Source organism: Rhipicephalus microplus, chromosome 2 (genome assembly GCF_043290135.1).
Source record: "Rhipicephalus microplus isolate Deutch F79 chromosome 2, USDA_Rmic, whole genome shotgun sequence".
Taxonomy (NCBI): Eukaryota; Metazoa; Arthropoda; class Arachnida; order Ixodida; family Ixodidae; genus Rhipicephalus; species Rhipicephalus microplus.
Genome location: NC_134701.1, coordinates 269,930,821 through 269,948,664, shown reverse-complemented (window position 1 = coordinate 269,948,664; position 17,844 = coordinate 269,930,821). Strand labels below are relative to the sequence as shown.

Genomic DNA, 17,844 nt, shown 5'->3' with positions numbered 1-17,844 from the left:
TCTGGAAGGGCAATCAGCTTTATTGGTAAAAAAAGAAACTTGTTGCTGATAACAAGATGGTGCATTGGAATGCATGAAATCTAGCTGCATTGCTCTGCTTACTTGTACAAAGCAAACACCACGCAGCTTAAGAACCTCATTGCACATTGTAAAAATTCACTGACAATGGCCAGGTAAATGGAAAGGCACCAGACTAGCATTGTGATTATTTACTAGAACAATAGTAATAATGTAAGATAACAATGCTGCTATGCAATGCAGCTTGTGGGACAGAATAAAAAGTAGGAATATGACTGGTGTAGGCTCAAAAGAGCATCACAAATCTTTTTTCTTCCTGAGCAACTGTATTACGGTGGGAAGAGCAGATGGCAAATGTTTGCTTGCTTTGATTTTTCATTTGCTTTCCTAACACAAATCAGCTAAAAGGGTCATTGTCATCCCCACAAGCTTGGAAAATCCTGTTTCTGATTTTCCACACTATTTAGCACACACAAGTTCACAACCATTGGTATTGGAGAATGTGTGACTAGGGTAGGAATATGGCAGCACCACTGCCAGGCTTGGTGACAAACATGGCCGTATCTTTCGCTACGCTGTCACCAAACTTGCCATAAAACTCGGTGCCAACTTCCTTCAAGAAGGCATCCAGCTTGTCCGAAGGCACCAGGGAAATGGTACATCCTCCCCACCTTAAAATGGGAGATAAGGAAAGCATTGAGGAAATCTGTCACAAGTATTAGGGCTCCGCGCGCCTGTCAGGTGGATTCATAGAAACAAGCTTTAGTAAAAGCATTATAATTACATACACGCATAGGTTCACAAAAAAGCTGGAGCTTGCTCAGACTTGCTCAAGAAATATAGTATTTTGCTCCTCAGACTTACAAAATTTTTTGCAGCTGCACTCGCTCAGACTCACTTAAAATTTTCTTCAACCAGACTCACTTGGACTTAAACTCGTCATCTCACATACCTGGAATCGCACAGACTCCGACTCATGGCCCGATCCGTGTCTCAATGAGTCTGAGTTGACTCATGAATGCAAGCAATATTTTAACGGTGACTAAAGCTAGGACAAGTACAACTATAGGCTAAAATGTGAGTAAGGCATGATTGGAACATGACTTGAAGATGATATTTTTGGCTATACTGTATACGCTATAGAACTCGCACAAATATTTGCAGTTTTCTGTACTGTAGTTACTCTTCGAAAGCATTCACACCTGTTCTCATACTAGTGCAGCCTTATATTTAGTGCTCAACTTATAATACATAATTAACTTATAATACATAATGCAAAATATTGTAAGGTAAATCAGCAGTGCCAAAGAACAAGAAAGCTTTGTCATATAACTAGCAATCTTTAGGGGAGATCCTGGTATTAGGACTTGGCGAGATATAATGCTTCAAATAGAAACAGCAAATTTTTGTTTTCTGACAAGCAGAAAAAAAAAAAGCTTTGATTGAACTGTGGTCATCACAGCTGTTTTATAGACCTGAAGGGTAGGTGCACTGTGGTGTTGTGGAAGGGGGGAGAAAACTTGCGAATTTTAGGGTTTTGACCAAGCTTTTATACTGCTTTATCCAGAGCTCTAGTAAAAAAGAGGTACAATCAAGCAGCAGCGACTTTAACCAGAGGTGGTTTTGGCTGGCTAACCTACGTGGGGAACAGGGTTCACGTGAAAATAAAAATTTCTGAATGAAAAACCTTTAAAAAATTACGTGTAGCTGCTCTGATATCGTAAACAGCAAAACCAACAGAGCCGGGAAAGGCCCAGTAAGGTAATGCCAAAGCACACAGTCTAAGTTTTGATGGTCAATCGGCCATGCTCATGTGCCTCTGGATCTTCATTTGTTTGCCAATGCAAACTCTCGGCTTCACTCGATCTAAACTAGGGATATTCTGCGACACTTGATTTTCAGCTTCCCAGCTCTTGCTTCAGGATCAGATCACTGGTGCCGCATCCGCTCATGATTAGATTTTTGATGGCACTGCAGTTGAGGAGCCTCTTCTTGAGGAGTCCCAATGGTAGTCTTTGCCAAAGCTAAAAACGCCTTATTGCTCCTTTCCACAGTGAGAAATCAGGATAAACAAACACCACACCACTTCTTTTTCCACTGCAAAATAATGGGGGGGGGGGGGGGGGAGGGGGGGACTCCAAAGCGCGCACAGGTTTTATCAGGCGGCAATGATGTCACGCCACATGCGCCCGCCTGGTTGCTTTTTCTCTCCAGGTTAGCCCCTCTCTACTGCCACCTGCCCCACTTCTCTTCGCCTCACATCCGCTCTTCTCCACAGCTCAGCAGAGCTGTGCACAATGCAATGGAAAACCTAGTGAGGTTTTAACAGCTCTGCTGTAAAGCACTCGCCTAAAATTTTTTGTGTTCTGATAGTGCATGACTGTCCAGTATGTCCAGGCCAGAGGGCATAATTTGCCTCTTTATGCTATAGCTTACAAAAGCATGCACCATCTTTGCTGATAATATCAAGACGGAAAGAACGGGTGTTCCATCAGTCACTGGAAAGAAGCATTACAAGTGCTGACTGTACAGATGCATTACTGTAGACTCCGAAGGCATTCATGCTAGTGCTTACGGTTATACCAATGTTAGAAGAAACACTTTATTCCGGATGACACAACTCAATTTCACAGTTTCACCCAAAGAACAAAGCATTCAGAGCCATGGGAAACGTGCGGCACCTGCAAGAGGCACAACAGTCCAGTGTGCAAGTCCACCGCCAGCACGAGTGGCCACCTTAGAATCCACTTAAATGCTACGAATCGTCGTCTCTCTGTTTGCTGCGCTCGTATTGTACGCAAGAGCGTGTGTGCTAAGGAGACATGGTTGATAAAACAAATAGGCTTTCACAAAGTTATTAGTTGAGGATTTTTTCAAGCCCTTAAACTTACAATAGGGACATAAATGAAGAGAAGGGAAGGGTGACAGAGTGCTCTGAAAGAGCGATTTGCGGCAGGCCAGCACAAACCTGGAAGCAGAGGCCATCACCACCAAAGCTTGTATGCATTCTTTCTTACCATTTTTTCTGCTTATTGTTCAGTGAATGTATTTTGTCAACATTCCTGTCTAACATGTGTTAGACAACCCACTGTGATGGGCACAAGTAAAACATTAATTGCGTTGCTGGGCATGTTGCATTTAGTAATGGCATAGCAGTTCCGCAAAATTTTTCTGTGCTGCAGCTCAATTTCGTTTGTGGACATTGCTCAGGCTGCATGAGTGCTTGAGTTACATTCCTACAGGACAGATTCCTATGTGATACTTTAGCGCTAGGGGATGTGGTATGGCTTTGATTGCATGCACACTGTTGGTAAGGGGTAAAGGCAGTACAAAGGGAATAAATTGTGAAATTCTTGTGGTGCCCGATGCACTTCACCATGCATCTGGGGCTTCTTGCTTACCGTCTTTGTTTAGGAACTTTGCTGTCTGCAAACTGCGCCTCTAGAGAAACAGAAGTACAGTGGAAAAACAGCAGTGGTGTACGAAGGAGAACTGCTGAATCTTACGACGGATTTCCCCCAATGAAATGTAGACTACAGACTCGAGATCAAATTGCCTGCTGCTACTCAATTCAGTCAGCACTGTAAAAATATCAGTTACTTTGCGTGGGGTGTAAGTTCACAACGAACTAGCCACAGCATGTGCTTCATGAACACACCTGGGATAATTTGCTTTACGTAGTGTACACTGTGAATCCAGCACTCCCACCGATTTACGAAGCGATTTCACAGCGGAAAATTGAAAAACCTTGTGCCAGGTGGGTAATTCTTATAGGTATTGGTTATGACACAGCAATTCATATGCAACATTGCGAAGCACCGCTAAAAACCTGAAAATGCACTGCCCATAGGCTGGCTACTGCATAGAGCACGTGAGTCACTTTCATCCACTCCCACATCGCGGCACTATTGGTCAAGTCCACTTTTTCTATAGCGAAGCTTTGGACAACTACACAAAGTAACATTTTGCAAGCTTAATGGCCATATAAATTGAAAAAATATCTGCTTACAAACTGATTAAATCAGGCTAGGGGTCATGAGTGCGCAGGCAAACAGGAACAGACTTCAGTTGCATTCAGAGCACTGTCATAAACAAATGTGTCAGCAACTAGAAGCTGGACCATGTCACCACGTCTTGGAAAGTTGAGGTTACGCTGTCCAAAATACTAGGTGCGTCGCAAAAGAGCGCACATAAAAATACCAGTCATCCCAATTCACCTGTAGCTTCTGGTCTCTCTGCAGATGAAATCTAAAGAGACATTGAACTGAAACAGTTAATCGGTTTAGACTGACAAATTTTAATCTGAGAACTCTAATGTCGATAATTTCACCAGCGTAGCTTTAATAATAGAGGAGAAAAACAGGGTCAAAGTATTATATCAAAATATTGAATTGAAATTATCGCATGTGACGCCGGGATTCAAAGTGTTCTTTTTTTGTTATTTTGCTCACACTGACTAAACAAAAATTTTTTTAACCTTTGTATGTCAAGTCTCTTGACCCTTCCAAGGACAATGTGCTTTGTTTTTACCGATTAGAAACTATGTGGGCCCCAGTAGACGCTGGCAAAATCCTACGATGTCTTGGTAACTCAAGTGGCAATTTCTATTCAGGCGTTTGCTCACTTACCATGTCTTCTCACGGCGAGCACGGCAATATTAGTATTTCAAGCGGTTAATTTACTAATGCAAGAAAAATCAGTTTTCTCTTCAGCTTCACTTTAAGATGCTGTGTGTGGGTCATGCGAGTGCTCAACTGCACGGAGAGAAACTTGCTACGGAATTACCCCTTTCATCAAACGTGAGTGGCTTCGATGATTCCAGAGCTTAGCTGCTATGCATGACTCGGCATAATCCTACTGCTATTGCCAAAAAAGGATATGATACGTGTATAGATGAGATAATTACAAAGCAAGATGGAAAGGATTATACACACTGGTGTACTTGACACTAATGCACAAACATAACATTAAAAGCTGATAAGGATAGTGCTACAGCATAAGCAGGAAACATGCATACCCTGCGCCAGTCAGGCGGGAACCCAGTGCACCAGCTCGCAGTGCAATCTCCACCAGGAGATCAAGGTCTGGATGGCTGCACTCGTACAGATCACGGCAACTTGTGTGACTATCGTTCATCAGTTGCCCAAGCTTGGAAAGCTGCTCGGACAGGGTCCCATGACTTGCTTCGCATACCTCTTTGAACTGCCATACCCGGCTTGCTTCCTCATACACATGAACCGCTCGCTGGTGCAGCTGAAAAAGCGTGATGAGGTAGCACATTTTGTTTGTTTAGTCGAACGGTCCACACACAAGGACAACCAATTAGACTTCGTTTGAAACAGTATCAGTGAGAGAATACACTCGTACCTCATTGCAACAAAGTTGTATCTTACACAAATGTAGGTTCGTTATATCCAAAAAAATTTTATAATGGTATATAACGCTATGTCTATTGCACGACTATTCTCTATTTACTTCGTTATATAATCGATATTTCACTATATCTGGGTTTGTTATATTGAGGTTTGAGTATAGCTATACTTCAGGAAGACATGAGTAAATTGGGCATCACAGGCAGCATGCCAACCATGCAGAGGTTCAGGGTTTCCAAAAAATTTTTTTTGAAGTCTACAGCCTCATGCGTTTTGTGTGTCTGTATAAATAAAAGAATGCAAGAACTTTCATATTATTTGTTTCAATTCCTATCTGTAGCTTTTGATGAACTCGATTTTCGTTGAGGTTAGTACAATGGGGCTTGAACTGATGCATGTGTTTTGCTGGTCCGATATGTGAAAGGCTTCCCATATCTTGTGTGTGGTCTTACTCTTTGATTAGGCCAAAACTAACATTTTTTCTAACATTGGACTACACCCACACTCCCTGCAGTGCATGGAAAGGTTTCCTGTAAGTGCAGTAGCACACTATTTGTAGTGCAGTAACTGTAGTGCAGTATTTTTCTCGTGCAAAACCAACTAGCCCAACACCTCACTTTGTTCATTCTTGTTCTTTTGTTGAGGCAGCCACCTAATTGCGCCATTCAGTGTGCTGGCTTGTTGTGTAACCCTCTTTCTTTCATATCAAATAAAAATTAAGAACTAATTTGACTCACCTTAAACTCTTGCAGATGCTTGGTGTTTTTTCCGAGGAAGCACTTCTCAAACTGAGCATCATCCATGCCAAAGAGTGAACAAAGTTCACTCCTAGTGTAGACTGTTGGATGCAAAACGCTCTTGGCCAAAGTTCCCATTTCGTGCAAGGGAACCTTCAGCAGTGACTGGAGCTCTCCGAGCTTCAGTTGCTTCCTCCTCAACTCGAGACCCTGAGCTTTAGCAATCACCTGAATACAATAAAAGCAAGAAAATGAACACCAGTCACAAGGGAGTCGTGAATTTTCGCGAATGACTCAAAGACACATTTATTTTATTTATTTATTTATTTATTTAAATACTCTCAATGCCATTTGCGGCGTTACAGAGAGGAGTGGTTACAAGTTAGAGATGGCAGTCTTGAATGATGCATGATCAGGGTTGCTGGCGATGGAGGCAGGAAGGTGGTTCCATTCGGATGAAGTTCAGTTGCAGTTCACATGCAGGCACATCAGTGGCAACGGGTGCCATGTGTAGCGTTGAAGCAGCTTTTTATGGCTCCTTCGTAGAGAAAGCATGCTTGTATGGCTGAAGTAACATCTGGAGCTTTGCTTATCTATTAAAATTTTGATATGTTTGATGTACCTTTGAAGACTAAGGCATGGCACTTAATAAAGCATTCGTACATTCTCATCAGTGAAAAAGAAAAGGTTGCTTCAGATAAAGCACTGGTATTTGCAACTAGTGTGTACACTAAATTTAGATTAAAACAATAACTATTTAGGACAGAGTCATGCGAGGAACAGATAAAGTGGAATCACATTACGCCCATTCAAAAACAAATTTATGTTACATTTGCACCGTGTAATAACTACAATAGTGAAGCAGAGCAGCGGCAGATCAAATTGTACACTACAACCTTAATTCAACAAAATGATGATGATGATGATTATGAGTAGTTTTTAATGGCGCAAGGGCCAATTGATGGCCAAAGAGCGCCATTTCGATTGACTAGAGATATGAACAATGATATGATGCGTGGCTGTAAAGGGGCCTTAAAATTCCTCGCGCTAATGCGGGTTAAAACATGGAAGTAATAAAATCATGACAGTGGCGTGAGATATGTGTTGTGAAAGTTGATGGCAAAATGTCATGATAATAAAACCATGATGGAGATGTAGTCACTGCAGCCACGACCACGGTACAGAGGTCGTGCTACGGATGACCTCGAAATATCAAGTGAAAGCTATGAACATCTTTTAAAAACGTGAAAAGTTTTTGCAGCTTAAAAAGCGGATCCCTACCGATGAGCATCCCAGGGTGTAGTGGGAGCTGCTGTCAGTAGGGCAGTAAAAAATGCTTTTTTTAGAGCATCTAGCTCATTGCACTGAACGAGAACGTGGAGAACTGTAAGTGGTTCTCCACATCTCTCACAATATGGTGGATTGCCGGTAGATAGAAGATATGAATGTGTGGAGTGTGTATGTCTTGTTCTGAGCCTTGTTAGTGTTACTTCTGTGTGTCGTGATTTTGATAGTGGCAGCCAATTACCTAGTTGCGGCTTGATAGCATGGAGTTTATTGTCTGTGTGTCTATCCGACGTGCTCTTCCAATACCACCTGAGCTTTCATTTTAGAAATGGTTTCAAGTCAAGTGCAGGGATTGGTATTAATGCATGGGAAGTAGTGTCGTTGGCGGAAGCAGCCAGCTTGTCGGCCAAAACGTTCCCTTGTATCTCACGGTGCCATGGCACCCAGCACACGACATGCTGTTTTGATGTGCACTGTGTGCACAGAAGTGAGTAAAGTGACACCAGCACGGGGTTCTTGTGTTTTTTAGGAGTTTTCAGGGCTTTGACCACACTTAGGGAATCTGTGTATATTACTGCCTTTTGTCATTTTATCTGTTTCATGTATTTTACGACCGCCAGTATTGTGTAAGCTTCTCCTGTGAAAATGCTTGCATCAGGATGAAGAACGCCGGCCTCAGAAAAGGTTTGGCCTACCGCTGCATATGACACAGAAGTGTTGGACTTTGAAGCGTCGCTAAAGAACTCAGGACATGTGTATTTATCTTGTAGTTCTCAGAAGTATGTATGTATGTGAGCAAGTGGTGCGTGCTTTGTGACTTCAACAAGAGAGAGAGAGAGAGAGAGAGAGATAAATAGAGAGGAAAGGCATGAGCAGCAACAACCATGGGGCTTGCTCATTAGCCGTCGAGGAATGGCCAAAGCAAGATCAGTGGGCGCGTCACAAAAGAGACATCACAGTCTATAAGCTGCCACTGCCACGGTGGCAGATATGCTGCAGGAGCCATCAAACTGTGTTCGAGAAGATGCACACCTGTTTCTTCGGCAAGGCCCTTTACACGGAGCGAGTAGGGCTGCCGCAACAAAGGACGGTTCTCGAACAAGCCAGAACAAGACAAATCATTACTTGTGAAATAAGAGGGGTGTTTCTTGTCTGCCTTAACCTTCAGAAAGTACAAAAAGGACAGGTAACATCTTTGTAGGTGGAGCGACCATTCATTCGAATCCACGTACAAACTCTCTACAGGGCTAGTACGAAAAGCACCCGTAGAGAGGCGAAGTCTTAGATGGTGGACAGGGTCGAGAATCTTCAAGGCCGATGGTGTTGCCGACTGATAGATTAGAGCACCATAATCTAGGCGTGTGCGTACGAGGCTTTTATATAAATTCATCAGGCACTTCTTGTCACTGCCTCACGTAGTGCGTGACAACACTTTCAAAATATTCATTGCTTTAAGGCACCTGTCCCTTAAATACTTGATGTGTGGGATGAAGGTTAGTTTTGTGTCTAATGTTAGTCCAAGAAACTTGTGCTCGGTCTTCAGTGGCAGAGGTTGACCATGCAGGTCAATGTCGGGGTCAGGATGGAGGCCCCTCTTTCGGCTGAACAAGACGTAAGTGCTCTTTTGTGCGTTGAGTATAAAACCATTCTCATTTGCCCATTGAGATACCTTGTTCAACCCTAGTTGAACTTTACGTTGGCACATTGAGATGTTGCATGATTTGTAACCGATCTGTACATCATCGACATATATGCAATAAAAAATATTACGTGGGAGAGACAGGTGCAAGGAATTCATTTTGACAATGAAAAGTTTGCAGCTCAATACACCTCCTTGTGGCACTCCTGTTTCTTCAACAAATATTCGAGATGAGAGAGTGCCAACTCTGACATGGAATGTTTAGTTGGACAAGTAGCTTTCGATGATTGACAGCATTCTACCCGCACACCTAAATGTGACAGGTCTCGCAATATGCCAAAGCGCCATGTAGTGTCATATCCCTTTTCCATATCAAGGAATACAAAAAGAAAAAATTGCTTATTAAGAAAAGCGTCTCAAATTTGAGCCTCGATACGGACAAGGTGGTCAGTGGTGGACCGAGCCTCTCGAAACCCACACTGGTATGGGTCAAGTGGGCCATTAATTTCAAGGAAGTGCATCAGGTGCCTGTTAATCATTTTTTCGAAGACCTTGCAAAGACAGCTGGTTAATGCTATTGGCCTGTAGCTGGAAACTGAGGCCAGGTCCTTGCCTTGTTTTAGAATTGGGATAACGATAGCTTCCTTCCAGGCTGAGGGTAGCTCGCCGGAAAACCATATCGCATTATACAGGGAGAGGAGAGCTTTTGGGGTTTCAGTGGGCAGGTGTTTTAACATTTCATATGCCACACGGTCCGTGCCTGGGGTAGATTTATTGCAGCAGGTAAATGAGGCTTGTAGTTCAGCAAAACAGAAATGTTCATTGTATGCCTCATGTGTTGTGGGTTTGCACTCTAATCTCTGTTTTCCTATTGTGGTTTTCTATCTTTGGAATGCTTCACTATAGTGTGATGAGCTGGAGACCTGTTTGAAGTGTGCTCCGAGAGTGTTTGCCTGGTCTTCCAAACTCTCCCCTTGTGTATTCACTAGAGGAAGTGAATGTGCTTTTCGTCCTGCCACCTTACCAACCATGTTCCAGACTCTCGACTCATCTGTGTATGAATTAATGCCTGATAAAATTTTGTGCCAACTTTCCCTTTTCGCCTGTTGGCGCGTCCTCCTTGCTTGTGACTTAACGTTCTTAAAGTTTACAAGATTCTCGGCTGGGGGCGAGTCTCTAAGCAACTTCCATGCCTTATTTTGTTTTTTTCGTGCATCATGGCACTCATTATTCCACCATGGGACTCGTCGTTTGCTTGACGGTCCACATGTTCGGGGAATACGTTTCGTTGCTGCATCAACCAAGAAAGCTGTAAAATATTCCTTGCTGCATCAACCAAGAAAGCTGTAAAATAGCACACAGCATCCTCTATGCTCAGCACCACTATGTCAGTCCAAGGTAATAGAGTCATTTTTTTAAGCTTTTCCCAACCGGCTTTGTCGTTGAGCCATTTAGGAACTTGTGCAGGATATGTATTTGTTATTGATGTGCTGATAACGATAGGAAAATGGTCACTACCATATGGATTATTAATGACTTCCCATTTAAGTAGAGGCAGGAGTGATGGGGATGTTATGCTGAGGTCTATTGTTCAGTGCGTATTGTTAGCGATGTTGTAATATGTTAGCTCTTTTCGATTCAGCAGGCATGCACCGGAAGAAAAAAGGAACTGTTCAATTATGTAACCTTGAGCATCGCAGTGAGAGTCACCCCAAAGACTGCTATGTGCATTGAAATCTCCAAGGAGAATATAAGGTTCTGGAAGTTCGTGCATGAGGGACTCGAATTCGTGCTTTTCAAGACGGTGTTGTGGAGGTATGAAGAGAGAGCAGATGGTGACGAGCTTATTCAAAAGAACTGCTCGAGCAGCCACCGCCTCAAGGGATGTTTGTAGTGGTAGGTGTGTGCATGCAATCCCTTGATTGACTATAATGGTAACACTACCGGATGACACAATGGCATCATTCCGGTCCTTCCGAAAAGTAACGTAATGACGTAAAAAGTTGGTGTGTTTAGGTTTCAGGTGTGTCTCTTGTACGCACAGCACCTTAGGTGTGTGTTTGTGTAAAAGTTCCTGGATATCGTCGAGGTTTCTCAGCAGTCCTCTGACGTTCCACTGTAGTATTTGTGTCATTTTATAGTTGTGTGGTGCTGTGTGACAAAAGTGTTGCGTTAGGTTACAGGGCCTTTTTAGGGCCCTGTGATTCGAGGTTTTTCTTTTTTGGCGTGCTCCAAGGAGTTGCGCCTATCCTTCGGCGTCTGAGGCGCCGAAGAGTGGGACTTGTATCCATCACCTCTTGTGAGGTGGTGGATGGTGTCTCCTCGGCAGGCATGGTCATAGAACTTTCGGACCTAACTGCGCTTGCAGTGGTCCGAGGTTCAGCAGACACGGGGGTCCGCCACCGCGGCCCCACACTGTGTGACATTCACGGGTGCAGAGACATGTGGCGCGGCGCCCCGGCGCGTCACATCTGCGAAGGAGGGATAAGATGGGTTGTGTAGTGCGAAACGTTGGCGTGCTTCTTGGAATGAAAGATTGAATTTGACCTTAAGTTCTACTATTTGTTTCTTTTTTTTCCATGCGGGGCATGATTGCGAGTAGGCAGCGTGATCTCCTTCACAGTTCGAACAATGAGTTGTTTCTGAGGTGCAGTTGTCGGATATGTGTTGCATGGATGCACACTTTGCGCAAGTGGCGCGCCCTCTGCAACTCTGCGATCCATGACCCAAACGTTGACACTTGAAACATGACCCAAACTTGAGACGAGGGTTGGGAATGTATGGTCTTACACAGAGCTTACAATAGCCGGTTTTGATTGATTCTGGTAGGTCACTTGTTCCGAAGGTAATTATTACGTGTTTTGTAGGGGTCAGTTTGTTGTTGCGCCTTATTGTTATTCTTTCGACTTTGACCACGTTCTGGTCCTGCCAACCTTCGAGTAGCTCACTTTGAGAAAGTTCAGTAAGATCATCATCAGAAATAACGCCACGGACAGTGTTCATGGACCTGTGTGGGCCCACCGAAACAGGGGTTTTCCCAAATGCTACAAGCTCAGACAGCTTCTCATACTGAGCTTTGTCACAAACCTCCAGAAGAAGATCGCCACTTCCCATCTTTGTCACTTTATAACCTGGGCCTATTGCTTCTGTGAGAGTTTTAAAAACGAGGAAAGGTGAAATGGCTCGGACTGTCTTCTTTTCGTTTTGACTGTGGATAACATGTTACTTTGGGAATGTCGGCTTTGGTGTGTTAGGCAGAAAACTGTCTTCGGTGCGCCACCTTTTCAGGGAGCGATCAGGAATGGGGGAAAAGCTTTTGCCATAAAAATACTAGAAATTTCGGCGGCGATGGTGGCCATCCACCACCGAGCCCAACATGGGGACACTACAAGGTTGAAAGCAAACACTTGGAGACGCCAGCCGTACATCGCCGCTATAACCTGTTATAATTATCCTAGGTTGGATAGGTACACCAGGTTAACCCTCGCCGCCAGGAAATTCGGAAGTAAACGAAAGAGAGAAGATGACAGGACAGATAGAAAGATAGAAAGTGAGAGATAAAGACGAAGGTTAGGGGGAGAGAGATAGGAAAAGGCGACTGCCGATTTTCCCTGGGTGGATCAGCCCAGGGGTGCCGTCTACGTGAAGCCGGGCCCAAAGGGGTGTGTTGCCTCTGCCGGGGGGCCTTAAAGGTCCAATCGCCCGGCGTCAGCTCAACCCCTAGGATCCCCTTTTCCCCGGACACGGCTCAGCCACGCACGGCTAGGCGTGGGAGAGAGTCGAACCCCCCCCCCTTAGCTCGGGTCCGTGGTGTCGCTACACACCGAACGCCTGCTTTCACAGACGCCCCTGCGGGGGATTCAACAAAATGAAAATACCAGTTATAACAAAGTAAATTAAAGATAGCCTTACAATAGATACAGTGCTAGGAATAAATCTTCATAATGAATTTTTGGATATGACGAATTTATTTTGCGTAAGATGCAATTTGGTTATAATGAGTTAAGGGAAACTCCTACATTGATAGATAATGTAGTACCCAGTAATCCTTGCCATAGCACTACAAATAAGGTTGAAAGCTACCTTCACATAAAACTGCATTTAGAGCTGTGAGAAAGCTCACAAACTAATGTAAGCTAGCGAAACTGAAACTAATGAAAGGAAAAAGTACTGAGAACTCAGCAAGGTTTGGTAGTCTCTACAGTAACATTAAGCAGTCAACTTGAGCACTGTCGATGAATGAAGTTATACTTGTCATGCATCATTTCTGTTTATGAATGTGGCTGGAGAGAATGCAAATATGACAACTGAGAAACTGATGCACATGACCCTATAGGCAGTGACACACGACCAAAATGAAACCAGCATTTCAGACTACAATAGCTGAGAAAGTGTAACAGAAATGAAACAACAATGTGAGCTACGTATACAGTTTTTGCAAAGAATTGTGGTTAACTTGTTCTTACGTAGCTTCAGCATTTTTTATGGTCTTCTCAAGTGTAATCCTTCAAAGAAAATGTTTTACATGTTAATTAACTGCAGTCTCAGTTACATTACTGCCTCATGCATGCACTTATACTTACACATGTTCCCATTAATTGTTTCTTCCTTAGCGTTTCTTTCCGCACTCAGAGAGTGAAGCCTATCGGACAACCTGGTGCATTCAAAGCAGAATTCAGCTGATAACATCGCCAAACTTGGAGAGTTAAGGAAATGTATACAATTCTGAATAAGTTCATGTAACTTTTGCAGTCCTATCTTTAATCACAACAGGAACGGTAGTACGAAACCTGTGCGGCGATGTGGCATTCCACTACACGGATATTGAAATCCGATGTTGATGCTTTGTTCATTTCCACAAGGCTGTTGGCAACTACAAATGTTGCTCCCTCTGGTAGAGATATGCTTGTGGTTCTCAGTGGATTGAACTCAATGAGCTTCGCAGTTCCTGGGAGAGAGAAATAGAAACAAAGAACCGTTACACAAGGCTTGTTTAAAGTTTGATAGAGTTGAATATTTGAATCCCTTTATAAGACATGTGCACTGGGCAGCAATTCTTGTCTATCATATGATGTGCCTCTTATAAGCAAGAAACCCCGTATGCATTTTCTTATCAACCCTTATTTCAATGTAGGCACACTTGTGTGTCTTATATCCAATTGTGTATCACATCAGGGTCTCTTCCAAAGGGGTTCGACAGTAATAAGCATATTTCATAAACTATCTAGCTGCACTCGAGGAAAACTGACCTGGTTCAGCAAGGAATGCAATGGCCTGGTCCATTCCACCTCCTTGAGTGCCAATATACCTTTCAGACGCAGCACACAGTGATGCCAGCTTCACTTTTGGTACGGCGGCAGCCCTGGTTTATACAATCACATGGCTTAATCAGTTTGCGAAAGCTCAAGCAGATTAAAGACATGACAAGCAGTGAATATCTCAACATACATGAAGTTTAATGTGTCACATTACATCACCTGACAGCTTAATTGAGCATCATTCTTCGAACTTATTCTCCTGTACTAACCGCACACACAAGTCGCATGTGGAGATTTTCTTATTTTTTCACTTCATCTAATTCTTCCTGTCAGCAACTACACTTCAAACTTTCTTACCTTGTCCGTCCCATTCTCCTGTCCATGCCCTATTATTCATCTCTTGACACTGCACTATTCAATTTACATTCCACTTCTCATTATGTGACCTTATGTTCCACCAAAGTTTTCAAATAGCTTTAAATATTTCACCTCAAAGCTCAATTTTACCAAAAAAAATTATATATATTCCCTTTTCCAGGTATGCCGACCTTTGAACTGCGTGCACGCAGCAAAATCTCTTTGTTTTTCAGTTGATTTGTTTCTCTTCTTAAATCAAGCTAAGATAAGGTAAAGTTGACTGTGGTTACTTATTCATTTTTGGCTAACTTTCTGCTATACACCACCACTATACAACACAAGTTGGCTGAATGTTATAATTTCACCACACTGGGAGCACTTTTCTGTTTCTTGTCTTGCAAAGGGATCTCTTTATACAAAAATTGGACAGTTATGTCACAGTGGTAGCCTTAGAAAAAATGTACTAGCTTTGTTACTCAAGACCGCCAGGCTGACTGCAGACTGTTTGAGGGCGCTTCTTTCATATGCCACAAGTTTAAGAATCTGCGAACGAAAATAGCTCTTATGCTTGTCACTCATATGTATGAACTGTCAAAAGTGCACTAGAACTGAGCCACATAGCAAAAAAAAAAAAATGTGCATGCCGACGGTTTCGATTAGTCCACATACTTTTGTGAAAGAGATGAAAAATTTAGGAACACAGGGTATCACAGGAGCCAATGTTTCTACAACCGGTTTTGTCTTCTTGAAGGCTGCAACTGCCTACCTTAGAGCGTGGCATGCATTTGCAGCCTTCGAGAAGACAAGACTGTTTATTTTATGCATTTACTTATTTATAATGCAGTTTCAAATTAAGACTACAGCAGGTGTGAAATACAGACGCATGATATCGAAAAAAGGCACAATAATATACACAGAAAACACATGAAGGCGGACCATATGATACGTACAGGTAAAACAATAAAACTTAGGAAGTGAGCCAAAAACACAATAGAATTAAGTGAATAGTAATTGTACAGTGCAAAATACAAGAACAAGCCAAAGAAAAACAAACAAAGAATATACATTTGAAGAAGTAAATTCTGTTGGATTGATGATTGAACTTCACAAGACTATACAACTAAAAAAAATGAATTAAACAGATATAATGGTGCTAATGAACTACTGTGATCATTTTTAAGGTGAGTTTTGTGTTACAAATTAATCAATTATTTTATTCTAGTCAACAACAGTTCTTGGGAAAAAAAAGAGTATTTAAAGCAGTTATTCGTGTAAATAAAGAATAAGGGATAATTTTAGAGGAGTCTATGCTGTTTGCCGAAAAATTGGCTCTAGTGATACCTTTGATTAAGAATATTTTCACCTCTTCAATCTACATCACCGAAAGGCTATTCTTTCTTACTTTTCTTGAGACAACACTGTAATGTTGAGATTAAGCATTGATGATGTACTTGTTTGCCTGTAGTGTAGCAAGTGCAGCAGCGCAGACCAATGCACTCGAGCTTGACAAGCCGGCCGACTGTGGGACAGTGCCATAAACCATGACATCCAAGCCAGGTGGAGAGACACCCAGTTCACAGGCTCCTGCGTCTTCAATGGCCGCTTTGACTCCGCACATAAAATAATGTTGCCAGCATGGTTGAGTGTCATCTATCTTGAGACCATCTATGGGCGCTGAGTAGCTTGGGTAGCGATTATCAACGTTGGCCAGCTGCAACAACGTTGTGTTGTTGCGTCCGCAGGCTAACAAAATGTCCTGTTGGACTGCCATGGGTAGAACAGCATATCCACAGTAGTCAATGTGCTCGCCAATCAGGTTCACACGTCCAGGCGCCCTGACGTAGAACTCAGGATAATTGCCGAATGTTTCGCGGTACTTCAAGCGGATCAGCTCCAAGCGCTTGCATTGGTCTTGATCTTGAACGTCACCCAGCATCACCACCGGTGGGCATTGCGCCGTACGCCTGCATAATGGTTGTGTAAAATTTCAGAACCATATTTCTCGCACGATGACACGGCTTCGATCGTACTGACGCCGTTAGAAAAGCATACGAACAAGTTTAAGAAAAAATCTGAATCAGTACATTTCAAAAAACCCTTTGCCACTAGGTGCATTTTCGATCCCGACTGCGTTTCTCAGCCACGATTGGTCCATTTGCTTAAGCTGCTGAAAGTAGCCAAGTGTGTTCAAGGAATCCGATCTGTGTCGGACTCCATCGCTGTTGATAAAGGTCGTGTTACACTGGTATACGGTGGCAACAAGCGGGTACTTTTAATCGCAATAAAGCTTGATGGAAAACGAATTTTTTGGAGCGATTAGCTCCTTTGTGGAGCCTGGTGGAAGGAGGACAATCGTGATCGAAAGCGCCTGTGCGACACGTACCGATAAGAACAAATAGATTTTCCCGAGATATATGCCTAGAAATAGATAAGCGCGTGTGTGCTCGGCGACACGGTGCGAGTTTTCCACCGTGCTTTGCGGGTTGCAGTCAACGTGCACGACGACTTATTTATTTAAATGAATATTTTAATGGCTGGTTATTCCAGCATGCGTTTGTTTCACATACACCCAGCCGTTTGCTAGTATAAATAAGAAGCATTTTCTGGGACAACGTCTTCACGACGGCGTCAGATGCAACTCACAGCGATTGAAAATAATGAACGTGGCACTGAACAAAGAAGGAAATACATTTCAATTTTTTCAGCAAGTATAAGCGATCGGGGACGTTTTAAGTCAACGGAAACCACGGGCAAAGTACTTACGCTGGCTCTTCCATTATAAAGCTTAGATACGTGTCCCAGCCGCCGAAGCGATGAGCGCGCTCAGACTTTGACGGGCACAAAAGCGCCGTCAGCACACCCTCGACTGCTTTCGACGCTTGCCTGCGAGCACTTCAGCGAAATCTAATCTTGCCAGCTGCGTGGCTGCGTTAAAACACCGGCGGGCTGACGCGTCGCACAACGCTACGCTCTGCTGGAGTCGGTAGTGAAACGAGATGGTTTCACATTTAGTGCGTTCGGTACTGCGGCTTAAGTCAGAGGTTACCTACGTCAGATGACAGCTTCTTTTTATGCGCATGTGAAATAAGAAGTGGGTATCACGTATCACCTCCGGATGCAATCGCGCCAAGACATAGCGTTATTTGAGTTGTTGCCAGTAGCAACCGCGGTCTTTT

At 43.2% G+C, this 17,844-nt stretch overlaps 1 protein-coding gene across 2 annotated transcripts; it reads right to left on the bottom strand.

The window, feature by feature from the left end:
* On the bottom strand, window positions 1-17,819 carry Galk (N-acetylgalactosamine kinase). 2 transcript variants are annotated; one of them, XM_075881477.1, is made up of 7 exons: window positions 17,719-17,819; window positions 16,120-16,632; window positions 14,303-14,415; window positions 13,844-14,001; window positions 6,128-6,355; window positions 5,036-5,271; window positions 1-689 (listed from the first exon to the last, which is right to left on the bottom strand). In XM_075881477.1, the coding sequence occupies exons 1-7, from the start codon at window positions 17,745-17,747 to the stop codon at window positions 527-529; spliced, it is 1,440 nt and encodes a 479-aa protein (XP_075737592.1). In that variant the 5' UTR covers window positions 17,748-17,819; the 3' UTR covers window positions 1-526. The 2 variants fall into 2 exon arrangements, with proteins under 2 accessions (XP_075737592.1, XP_037276885.1); XM_037420988.2 differs by lacking the exon at window positions 17,719-17,819 and adding an exon at window positions 17,432-17,704.
* Between the last annotated feature and the right edge of the window lie 25 nt (window positions 17,820-17,844).